Source organism: Lissotriton helveticus, chromosome 1_1, assembly GCF_964261635.1.
Source record: "Lissotriton helveticus chromosome 1_1, aLisHel1.1, whole genome shotgun sequence".
NCBI classification, from domain to species: Eukaryota; Metazoa; Chordata; class Amphibia; order Caudata; family Salamandridae; genus Lissotriton; species Lissotriton helveticus.
The window spans coordinates 272341503-272354350 of NC_136057.1; the positions used below are offsets into that span (position 1 = coordinate 272341503).

The 12848-nt window shown below is 40.0% G+C and overlaps 1 protein-coding gene across 1 annotated transcript in view; it reads right to left on the reverse strand.

The window, feature by feature from the left end:
* Positions 1 to 12848, reverse strand: part of LOC144792103 (cathepsin S-like) — a 45496-nt gene that overhangs the window by 31474 nt on the left and 1174 nt on the right. Inside the window, exons 2-4 of the mRNA XM_078667007.1 lie at positions 10053 to 10156; positions 5869 to 6011; positions 989 to 1174 (exon numbers count right to left, since the gene is read on the reverse strand). Of these exons, the coding sequence (XP_078523133.1) occupies positions 989 to 1174; positions 5869 to 6011; positions 10053 to 10155 (432 nt within the window). The 5' untranslated portion in view covers position 10156. The remainder of the gene's footprint in view (positions 1 to 988; positions 1175 to 5868; positions 6012 to 10052; positions 10157 to 12848) is intronic.

The window sequence follows — 12848 nt, forward strand, 5'->3', positions numbered from 1 at the left end:
AAGGAATGAAATCAGTGGAATCAAAGACTGCATATCCATACTCTGGATTTCTATGGATGCATCGCCATTATCATGTGATCAATTGCTGATTTTCAATGGTTGTCTTTCTATTCTCAAGTAAACAACAGTTGCCTCTCCATTCTAAATCTATTAGAGCAGTCACCTGCCTCATCACTGTTACTCATGATCATCTAATCTACTAAATTCAGGAAGCTAGCATTGCTTCTAATGCCACCCTGCAAAGATTTTAATGCTACCATGGTATGGGACCTCTTCTTCTGTGGCCTAATTCTGGCAATCTAAGCCTTCCACATGTCATGTTTCCCTATTATTTATTATTTATTTGCTGCATCTCAAGGAATGGTGTTTTGAATGCATGTTGATGATATGGATAATTACCAGGAACAAAGAGATTTCCTATTCAAGGAGAGGACGGATAAAAGTGTCATCAAATAAAACAGGTCAACAACCCTCCTTGGCGATAACACTTCTGCAATACGACCTTCCACATCATGTCCCCAAACACTTTCTTTGCTCACACCCCCACCGTTTCAAAATGAGTCAAAAAACGTAGGTTCTTCAAAGAGAACAAGTTCAGCATATACTTATAAATGAAGGGGAAACATGGTTCTAATGGATGAGGCTACTTTGGATTGCAGTTCTGCTCATCAACCACAACCAGTTTGTAGAATGTGGAGTAACTAAACCAACGCACATTACATCAGATTAAGGGCAAACCAGTCAAAAAAGTACAACTAATTGCCAGCTTCAAAATAGAGTCCATCACAACTCTACTAGAGTGCAAGAATGTAGTTAAAGCGTCGTGTATAATACTTATTTTTCTTTCTTCCAACCTGACATACCATACCTCCAAATGTGATGAATGCTCAGACACCAAACATACTCTTGAGTCATATGAAATAACTGCACTGTGCCTAGGGAATAAAGCTGCTGTGCATTCCTCAAAAAGTAGAATGTAAATGCTTACGGTGGCAAATGCCCAGCAAGATCCACAGAAGGAGCCTTGATTTTTGGGTTCTGTGACACAATGTTCTTTCCTCCAGTCAACCTCTTTGGGAAGGTTGACATTAGTACGGTATTTTTGGACTTCCATGGGTTTTTCTGCAGATCGTGGAGGGATCAAACATCCCCTTGATTCTCGTTCATGTGCTGTCTGGATATAAGAAATAGAATTAAATGTTTATTATGCAGTAATGCAGTGGGATTTGCACAGTTGAAGGAGTCAGTCTCTTTGGACCGGAGCAAAACAGTCTACTCTCAGGAAGTTGGAAAGGGGCATCTGATCTGCTCTAAATCTGCAATGCACAATTAAATCATCTCTTTACACTGAAAAGCAACTCCCTACGATTTGCATGAAGACAACTAATCAAGATTGAACATTTTATGATAATCTAGTTTCAGCCTTCTTCCCAGCTATAACACTATGGAAGTCTCTGATGCATGACCTTCTACAGATATCTTGTGGTTGGATTATATGGTGCTTAGCGTATTCTTCTCACAGGTGCAGCGGTTCATTATTCAGCCCCAAAGGAACACATACCAGGACATTATGATACCATTTAATTAATGTGTACTGTTGTAGCCCGGCTCCTGAAACGAGAGAAGGGAAAGATACACAGAAGACAGACAAGCATTTCAACTTAACAAAAGTAATTTTAAATCAAGGCCTATACTAACTATGGTCAAATCTAACATGACAATAAAACTCAATGTAAGTGTATGAGTGTGCAGATTAATGCAAATGTAATGCCAAGCTTAAAATGATTACCTCTCTTCACCAGTAGCTATTCCTAATATTTCACACCAGTCCCTAGAGATTGCAGAAATGAATTCAAGTCACACCAAAAGTGATGTAAATTCACCAAAAGGCCAAGTTGAAGTATGGGACATCAAATGATATGAATTAATGATGATATCACAGGAATTAGAACATTGGAATGTTGGGAGCGCCATTGAAGACAATGAAGTGCTCCCTACTTCTATGGGCCGGTAAAGGCCCGCAGAGCAACATTCCAATATTTTACAATGGCCTCTCAGAGCCTGAGGGGATTTAAATCCCCTTGAGCTTTGAGAAGCCTTTGTTTTATTTGTTAGAACATTCTGCTCTCTAGTGGCAGAATGTTCTAATAGCCCTATAGCCCTTCCTAGTAGGGCTATACCGGCTATTAAAGTCCCGTCCCTTGTTGAAATCCATTGCCTTCGGCTCGGGCCTTCAACCCAGGAAGGGGCCTTTAATAGCTGGTATAGCCTGCCACGGCGGGCTATAGGGCTATAGTATTGTCACATAGCGCTTGACCCTGGTGCCATCACAGAAAGTGGTTCTTGAAAGCAAAATAGGGCATATTTGGCACTCCTTTGTTATGAGTTAAAGTGGTGTTTAGAGGAGATGAATATTTTCTGACATGGCTCATGTTCTAAAAGACCAGTTTTTCTTCTATGCAAATATGTGGACACATTTGCCTAAGAGATTTCGTTTCAGGGCATTTAAACATTGCAGCTTCAATCGCCATACTTATCAATCCCCCCTTTCTCACATCAGTGGAGCCAAAATATTTTTAATGTAAGTAGTAATAACAAAGGGCACAAGGGAAAGAATGAATTCCAACTGCATTGTCCCCTGTATACAATGTCTCTTTTCAATCTTTAACTTTTTTTAATGTTTTTCTTCTCACATTCAAGTACACGAAGTATGTCAACACATTCCTGGTAGACTGCAGCATCACAAGTACTTTCTTTTATGCAAAAGTCAACCGTAATAGAATTTCAGAAGTTAGACAAATAAGACCAGTAAAGCATTATTAAGGATTTCTTATTTAATTTAATGTATTTATTTATGAATTTTCTAAGTATGTAAATACTGAAGAAGTTGACCCAGCGTTGGATCCTGTAAATGCTAGTTCAAAGTTCAAATTATTTCAGTTAGCCTGCCAAAATGTACATTAAAAAAAACTAAGACCTAAAAAGCCATGTTGATACTTGATATCTAGGGAGGTGATTTCAGTTCTTGACTATAATGCAAAAAAAATATACAAAAAAAATCTAGCTAGTCGTAGTTTTTTAAATGAAGGAACAGTGAGAAGAAAATCTGAGGAAGATCAGAAATTCCTAGTAGGTTGAGGGACACAAAGGAGATTTCAAGATGAAGAAAGTGTTTCAAAGTTAAGTGCATAATGTCAAATGGCTTTGTGAACAGGATCCTTACACTTGCCCTACTACAACTTTCTTCCCTAAACCTTGCAAACCTCCTATCAACATCCCCCAGTAAAATCTGAACTAACATGAAATGATCAGATGGAAAGCCCAGCCTTCATAAATGGATTACTCTGTGGCCACACACCTGTTCACCCACCTCCTCAGCTAACAGATATCCAGATCGGTGGGTTAGAACCACCCATTCAAGAGATGTCCTTATGGGCCAACATCAGACCTAAAGTGTAGAGAAGTCACTTGCATCTGGACATGACTATTTCAGGATTTATTCCCAAACGTACCATGTGAGAAGTCACTATGGTATCCTTCTGCATGACTGTCATCAAACAATCGGTGGTTAAAATCTCCTGTTGGATATTGAGGGTGTTGGAAAGATTTTCAAACCTCCATGCGAAGCCCCAAAAAATGTAGTCCAGGTATTAATCCTTTCCAGACTTGACAACGGGAACATACTGTACCTCGGGACCCTGGACGATCTAATTCATCAAGTGCAAATGGTGCAAAATATGTCAATTCACCTTTTGTTAAAACTTCCCAAACATGCCTCCATCTCCCACTACCATGATCAATTGCACTGGCTACCAGTTAAAAATAGTATCAGGTTCAAATCACTGATGGTGGCACATGCTGCCTTTTATAAGATGGGACCCAAATACATGTTCAATAGGATGGTTGAATACTGTCTTGAAAGAACTCTTTGCTCACAGACCGCGAGGTTGCTAACTATCCCCATCACAGAACAGAAGAAATGGGGTGGATCAGCCTGCTCGGTTCTTGCGGCCAAGTAATGGAATGAGTTCCCTCTTCCTCTCAGATGCATTCCTGAGAAGAAATCATTTCACAAGCATGTTGAAACTCATCTGTTTAAGCTGTAGGGTGTGAGATGCAATCTATTAGCCATGTGCCTTAGCGCCGGGACACTCTTGCAGTAACTGTTACACTTTGAAATCCCCTCATTTATTCAGAAGGTTTCTCCCCCAAGAATAGTTGGATTACACTACAGTCTTTAATTGTATGATAAGTGGTGCATTTGTCACTGTTGCAAAGCACACAACCTATGAACTCCATAACAACAATGTTTGACCTGCAGAAGTATGCCTCCTGTAAACATTTAGGGTATATGGGTCTGAAATTAGGTTATACAGCTACCCAGCAGCGGCTCCTTCGCTAAGGCAGAGAAGTGCCGCCCCACTGCTCTGTGAGCAATGGAAACAGGAAAAATAAAATGATAATAACACAACGTCATTATCATTTTATTTTCCATACTGGGGGAGGTTTACGGGGCGGGCTGGGCTGACATCACAGCCAGAAGGGGAGAAGTTGCTAGGGCACTTAAGTGCGCACAACTTTGTGGTTATCCCGTAAGCATTACTCCTAATGTCCATCAAGATGTCTCTTTGTGGCTACTCAGCCATGCTATCATTTTCCTAGCATTATTTCCATTTTTGTATATTTTCTTCTAAACTCCCATTTAGTGTGCCCCAGCAACATCCGTTAGTTTTCCTCTATTTGTTCTTCAGTCTATGCAATATACATTGACCCTTTTCGATCTTAGTGGATGCTTCCATTTCTGCTGCCAAAAAAGTAGTTTCAAGACCTCTTATGCTCTGTATGTTCCTAGGGGCAATGCAGGACATCTCAAAGAAGGAGGCTGATGGAGACCACTGGTCAATCAGGGTATGGCTGTTCAGGTCTCATGCGTTTAACCTTTGTACATCCCTACTTCACCTATGAGCTCCATAACAGCTTTATAATATTGATGACTGGGAGACCCAAAAGTTCATATGAACTAAAATGAAATTAAGATTACTATGATGGAAGCTCTAGAAAGCTTTGGAATTTAAATTATAATGTTTTTAAAGTGTAGGCAGTTAGGGAGAACTAGAGAAATGGGCCTAACCCTAGCACACTACATTATGATTTGCCTTAATGGGCGGTTCACATGCACAGGCCAACTCAGGCTTCATCAGGAAATGCAAATTCAATATCCCACCCGCAACTCATATTTCACTTCCTCTCCTCCTATAACCTTGTTTTATTTGCTTCCTCTGCTTTCAGTTTGTACAGATCTCAGGTAGTTAATAGTTGGGTTTGAACTATTCCTGTTCCTCTCTGGGACACTTTAAGAAAAGTCTAAAAACCTGGTTGTTCTAGGGGGCCCACTAGGTGAGGGTTTTGTTAGTGTGCTGCCTTGCGCCGAGAGATCCCCCATGGGATGATTAGCGGCACCATATAAATGTCAAATAAATAAATGACTAAATAAATAAATAATCTATATAAATCCAACACATGCATACTACAAAGGGAAACTGGTGAATATTCGAACAATAATACAGGAGCATGCAATGCATAGTTTACAAAGGTTGCCAGGAAATATGTTTTAAATACTCCCACGGATGAGAGTGTAAAAAAAAAAGATAAAAAGTATGGACTCCATGGATGCTTGTTTAGGGATGCAAGAATGAGAGTAAACCACAGACAGCAAATCAGATCTGTATTTTCAATGATATCACTTACATTGATCTGTCTGGCACATGTCCTACCTACCGAAATATGTATATCTTGAACCTTTAAACATTTGATAGACAGTTCTGTTGAGTTTATATTGTAGATCTGACAGGAAAGATAAGCACATACCAAATCTGCAAAATGGTTCATTTCCAATCGGTAGCTCTTGTTTCCACTGTCAGCCAGAAGGTTGTGATCTCTCACTTTTTGCCAGGTGGCCTCCCATGCATTCCTTCGGACCTTCTCCATATCCGCATTTAAGTATTTCCTTCCTGAAAAGAAGAAGAAATGCAAATATGAAGAACCCTCTGTGCATAGATTGTACTGATATATGCCAATTTTTTTTCTGTGTGATCCCTTAAGTGAAATCATTTTTGAGTCACCAAAATTGCTTTTTAGGAATGAATACAATTTAGGATAAGAAGTGCTTCCCAAGTCCCATCCTCCCTGACCTCCATGTGTCATTGAAGTGCTATCTTGCAGGACCAGTGCTGTGTGGCTCTGAATAATAAAGCTGTCTAGACCACAATTACCCTGACCACTAGAACTGACTCTCTTCCAAGCTGGTTTTCTGTTAGGCTATAAGACCCCATGCCAATGATATAGAATTTTAGGTTGCTTCTATCCAGGCATTTCTCATGCAACTGGGTCCTACATCTGAAGCAAGGGGTTTATTTCCTAGTTGAGAGAGGGGAAGGCAGGAAGGTTATAACAGTGGAGCATTTACCTGCCCATTTGTCGGATTACTCGGCAGTTTGTCTGAGCCTGAAGGCGGGCAGAAAATCCCCACCATTAAGGTGGACTCTGTATAGATCTCTATTGTTAGACCCACAAGTGAGATCAAAGTTGAAGGAGATAACTGAGGATTATTTTTGTGTAAATAGTATGGACATCTTACCTCAGGTTACCTGGGAAGCTTACAAAGCAGTTGTTAAGGGGAGGCTGGTTGGGATTGCTGCATATAAAAAGTAAGGTCAGCAAGGGCAAAATAAGCTCTATAGAAAATAGATTGAAACAGCTGTAAGAATTGGTGAGGGCGAGAACGAGCACAGGATATTCAGGATATGAGCTCTGCGGTGTTGGAAATAGGAGAAAGGAAGGAAGAATTATCTTGTATTTTGGAGGGGATAGTCAGAAGAAAGTGGGAGGAGAGCAAGTACGCACACCATGAATATGGGGAAGGATGCGGAAAGCCCCTGGCTTGGAAATTAGAAATGGATCAGAATTAAAATAGGATACCAGCCATTATGTTAGAGGCAGAGGTCAGCCAGTTGTGTGGACAAAGAGATAGAAGGTGCTTTTGTAGATTTTTTTCAAACCCTCTATACAGATGATGTTTGAGCTACGGAGGAACAGGTTGGGGGATATCCGAATGATTTGAAATGGCCTTTTTTGTCAGATGAGCAAACGGGGTTGTTGAACGCTGAAATAACGATTGAAGATGTAGTAGGGCCAATAGCGAGATTGGGAGAGGGGGGATGCGGCAGGTCCGGATGCCCTCCCAAACGAGATATATGTGTCCCTTAAATAGGAGATTGCCCAAAGCTAATTAAATTGTTTTGTTTTGGAGGGTCTTCTATCCCGGAGTTTTAGAAGGAGGCTACTATCTGCCTCTTGTTAAAAGCAGGGAAGGACCCGAAGTGTTGTGAATCTTACAGACGTATCTCATTGCTGAATAGCGACTATAAGATCTTTACGCAGATTCTGGCTGGGAGAGGTAGCTGGCAATCTGACTCATCAAGACCAGAAAGGGTTTATAAAAGGTAGGCAGATTCACGAGCTGACACAAGAGTTATTAGGGGCAATAGAAATGGCAACTCAAGAAGGGCTCCCTCTGTCAATAATTACCTTCAACACAGCGAAGGCTTTTGATAGGGTGAGCTGGCCCTTCCTGCATAGAGTTGCAGAGTCATACGGGTTGGGAGAGGCTTTTGGTAGGGCCTTGAAGATGATCTATAGAAGCCCATCTGCTAGGATACTGGTAAACGGGAACCTCATGCAAAAAATATCCATATCAAGAGGTACAAGGCAGGGCTGCCCTCTCTCCCCTCTTCTCTTCAATCTTTATATTGAACCCATGGGAGTCAACAGATTTTGCCATTTGAGTTTGGGGGCTGGGAGAAGAGAGTAGTATTGTACGCAGATGATCTAATGATATTTACAAGGGACTTGTCATTTTCACTCCAAGAAATCTTTAGACAAATTCGGGGAGGTTTCTCGGTTCCAGATAAACTGGCAAAAAACTGATGTAATGGAGTGGAACTTGCAGACTAACAACTGGTGAAGGAATCAATTAGGTATTTGGTTATTACGCTGACAAAGAGCTTGGAAGACACTGCAATGGGGAAGTTGGAGTGCGTAGCAAATGAGTCCAAAAAGTTAATAAAAACTCGGGCAGGGCTTCCACTCTCTTTTTTGGGAAGATCGAATATCTTGAAGATGGTGATACTACCAAAATTCACTTTTCTGTGTGGCTCAATCCCCTGGAGTTTAAGAAAGTTTGGTTTGACAAATTGCAGGGTACACTGTCAAGTTTTAGTTGGGCTTCTAAAGCAACCAGAATTGCGTAGAGGAAACTCTGAAGGGGGAACAACAGGGAGGAATTGCTAGCCCAGAAGTGTCCCGATATTGTAGAGCATTTCAGTTTGAAACATTTAGAATTATACTTCAAGACTATCCAAAGAATCCACCGTATTTACAGGCGATGACACAGTTAAAAGGAGACCACTTTTTGTATAAATTTGGCCAGCCAAAGTTTTTCAAGAAAGTAAAACTGAAGATACTCCTAGCAGCATGCACACTTTGGTGTCAAATCAGAAGAGTCATAGGAATTCCTTATTACAGTAACTGTGCCCCGATAAGAGCATCTCCAGGGACTCATGAATGTTTAAGGATAGCTTTCAGGCATGTTAGTAGACGCGGGAATAACGAGATGGGGCCAGTTACTCAATGGGAAGACTCTGAGATTGGGAGCAGTTATCACTAATGACGAATAGGGGTATCTCCAGATTTAAATACTATCAGTTGGCCAGTTGGGCAAAATCATTGGAGAAGGAAGCAGCGGGTTGTAGTATATTGAAAGAGAAGTTTTAAAGAAATTTTCCACGGAAAAAGGAGGTATCAGATTGGTACTGGGCGTTTGTACTCGCTGGAGAAGAAGATTTCACTCTTCCTGTTGAGATCTGAAGGAAGGATCTCCATCAGGAGACATACCAAGCGCTTGGCAAGTATCTATGTCTACTCTGTGGTATGTTGTTTGTGCTGCTTCACTCAGGAGAAATCATTCATTCATGTTACACAGGTTCCTATTGGTCACCAAAAAGGCTAACAAGGATGAATAAGCAGTCGATCAAGTGTTGTCGTAAGTGTGGGGAAAGAGAAACGGATGACCTCCATATATTCTGTCATTGCCCGAACCTCCAGCTGTATTGGCACGATGTAAATGAAGTCCTTTTAACATCATTGGACATGAACCTGGAGGTAAGCATAAGTTTAATTATGTTTGGGGTTGCGTTAGAGGAAGAGACAAGGGTAATTCTGAGCAGCAAACAGAGGAATCTACTGTTTGTGATGATATTGTTAGCAAGGTGTGAAATTTGTATAAAGTGGGTATCGCAACACCCTACCTTAAAGAGGGAGTGGGAAGGGTCTGAAAGTTGGATGGAAGTAGGGAGGGGATTAAGAAACTTGATTTCTGGGACATTTGGGATCAGAATTTTTTGTTTTGATATTTTTCCACTGGTGTTTTAATTTTGTTAAAACTGGTTCAGAAGTCAGAAGTCTGATGATTAAGCAATTTGACAATAACTCCCGGGCTCCTAGGTTGAGGACTGGTTTTTCTAGACCTTTTCACCGGGACGGCCCTTAGGGAAAGGAAAAATGGGGTTTTACTACCTGACCATTTTTACCGGTTGGAGGTAGGGACAACTGGTTTCATTGGTGATGGAGCAATGGACAAAATATAATATTTGCTACTTAAATCTATCTGTTTATTTGTTCATGGCATTGGCTTAGAAACAGGCATCCGCAGTAGGCGTGCTAATCCCACAAGGATTTTTGATCCATTTAAAAATCGAAATTGCATGTATAAACATTTTTTCATGAATGACCAGAGCTTGAAATAATTTTACTTTACTTTTCAGGAAACCTGGTATATTTCTGGCACAGTTATAAGAGATGGGTGTGTAAAATTTCTGGTGAACTGTTTCTCATTTCAGTGAAATCTTCCAATTTACGGAATCATTCTCAACATGGTTGACTTCTATGTTTTAACAGATGGATGTACTTTGGAAACTACAGAGCGCCTTTCTTACCGTACTTTGACTTCCATGTCTCCCATTCCTGGTCAAGATGTTTGAAAGCAATGGAAAAGGCCAGGAGAGCTGGCAGGAGGATAACTGCTTGCATCACCTGCATCCTACAAGAAGGAAATAGGCAGTGTAAAGTTTCAATTGATGTCATTTATTCGACGTTGACATCCTTTTCCACCCTCTGACTACTGCTAGAGCCCCCTTCACTGGGATAAATGTGCTCCCCTGTAGGAACGCTCGATCGACATCTCTAATTGCTCATACACCCAAGAAATCCTTACAGTCTCAGCACTCAGGAAGTTCTAAGCTTTGATTGGGTCTAACAATGAGAACATGGAAGTGACTTATGAGGTGCCTGGGTTTTTGTCTGACGGTCAATGATGAATGAAAGACATACAGAAACAAGGCAAGGCATGAAAGATACCTGTTTATGCGCACACTTGAACCAGACTTATCTAAGTTTCAATGTCACAGTGCATTAAATATTGTTACATTTCGATTGACTAACAATGGCTGCCTTAGTGTTCTTTAGTTTCCAATTTTAGGTGGAAAGGCAGTCACCGTTTAATCTGTAAGGCCATAAGGGTTTGGGTCTAGATACTGTTGAACATAGGGAATAACAAGAATTAAAGACATAGAGAAACACTTCTACAGATTTACTGCCTCACCTGGTCCCAATGTATGACCTTTTTTGAATTTATAAATGTTTTCAAGGTTATACTTACAAATTGTGCTCAAAACAGCTACCTACTCATAATCCTGAAAAAAATTGTGTATTTGATTTCTAAAAGAAATAATACATCCCTGGGTATTTTGGAAAGAAAACAAAAAATAGCAAATTATAATGCACTTCCGAGGTTTTTCTTCTTTTCAGAAAGAGAAAGGGTCACAAAATGATTCTTGTAAAATTGTGGTTGGTGACAAAATTCAAGGCATTTTCACCCAGGCTTGCCCATCGGCCACTGCCAGGACCAGATTCATTCAGTTTGACTAATTCCATCAAAGCGGGTTTCTCCCTTGTAAACCAACCTATTTATGCAAGTAAGAATGATTTGCAAGACCAAAAACTCAAGAATGAGGTATTCAAGGCCAGTCAATGTCTTGGAAAAGGATATAATGTATTTACAGGCAATAATAAATGATGTAATATGCTATGATATAGTATGATATGATATGATTTGAAGGATATTTGTAGAGCGCTGCAAATTCCCGAATGCGTCAAGGTAATAACATGATATTTGCCAAATAAAAATAGAGCATGGCACCTTCAGGGCATGGAATACAATCCAAAGTGTTTTAAAGCTGTGATGCACAGACCCTACAACTGCTCTGTTTGTATGACTGTTTTTTAATTTAATTCCCAACTCCAGACCCATGCTCTACTGAGGCCCCAATCACACCCCCTCCCGAGATTCAGCTCCTTCCTCAAGTAATTGCAACATCGGCCCCAGCTGGACCTAGGCACCCTCTAACTCAAAGCATGCTCTTGAACCCCAGTCTCTTTCTGCCCCATCCCTTGTGCACCTCAGCCTAGTTTACAATCTTTCTTAGCTTTGTTCATGCCTGTCCTCAGCTGTTACTCATACTTATGGCTTCTTTTCTCTGACTATTCAACCTCTTAATTTAACATACTTCATACCTTATTTGTCTTGTTAGCTTCGAAGATTTAAGTCTTCTGTTTTGTAATTTGTGTTTGTATACTTGCAGTGCCCTAACCTGCTAAATGGCAAGGACCAGAATTCAAAACAGACAACTAGATGAGAATCTGACACCTGTTATGAACTAAAAAACAAACAAATAATATAACAATAATGGTTATTAAATAAACTATTTTGAATGTAAAAAATAATGTGAAAATCAATGTTATTACAAATTAATAATGTTCATTGTTACAATATGTCTAAGTTTGAAATAGGTGATGAAATATGTATAGTTAAATAATACATATGTACTATTTGGATATATTTGTCACATTAATTTATATTTATAACTATTTTGTATCATTCAATTAAATTTTACAGTATTTCGTATGGGGTTTTATTTTGAGTCCCAACCTCCATTATTTTCTATTGCACGGTGTTGCAGTACCAGTGGTAGGCCATGTGCAGTGCCGGACTTACTACAAAAATTTAAGTTATTACAAAAGTGTAAGTTGCTACAAAAGTGTAGATTGCAAATATCAAAAAGTAGTAAACTTACTCAAAAGTGTAACCTTAATCAAAAGTGCAAGCTACCTTTGTGAATCAGACCCATAGTTACTACTAGGGCTAATAGGGGTTCCATCAGTCAGAGAACCAGGGAGGAGCTGTGAATGGTTGTAAAACGGCCGCAGTGCAGAGCATCTCTGCGGCTTGCGAACAGTGGATTACAGAATTATAATATATATGTGTACATCTTCAAGAAAACAGGAGGGATTTGTCACACACATCAAAATACTTATGACAATAAACCAAACGCATGTTGCAAGCATTTGTTATTTGATAGTAAATATAGGAGAATATAATTACAATATCTCACATGAGTGTGAAGTTATAATTTGTAATGGTAATCCTGTGAATTGCAAGGATACTAAATACATTGCACAGCCCCAAACATAACTATGGGATTGTAAAGTTTGAGAGAAATGCAGGGAGAGCCCACATCTTAAAAGCTGGCGGCGAGGTAGGATAAGCTGTGTTAATGGGGACATCTAGTGAAGAAAATCCTGTTCAGTATAGAAATCCCTAAAACAGTGGGTAATGGAATTTTCCCTCTTATAATGATGTCTGGTGGTATTTGGGGTCTAAATCTGTTGGGGCA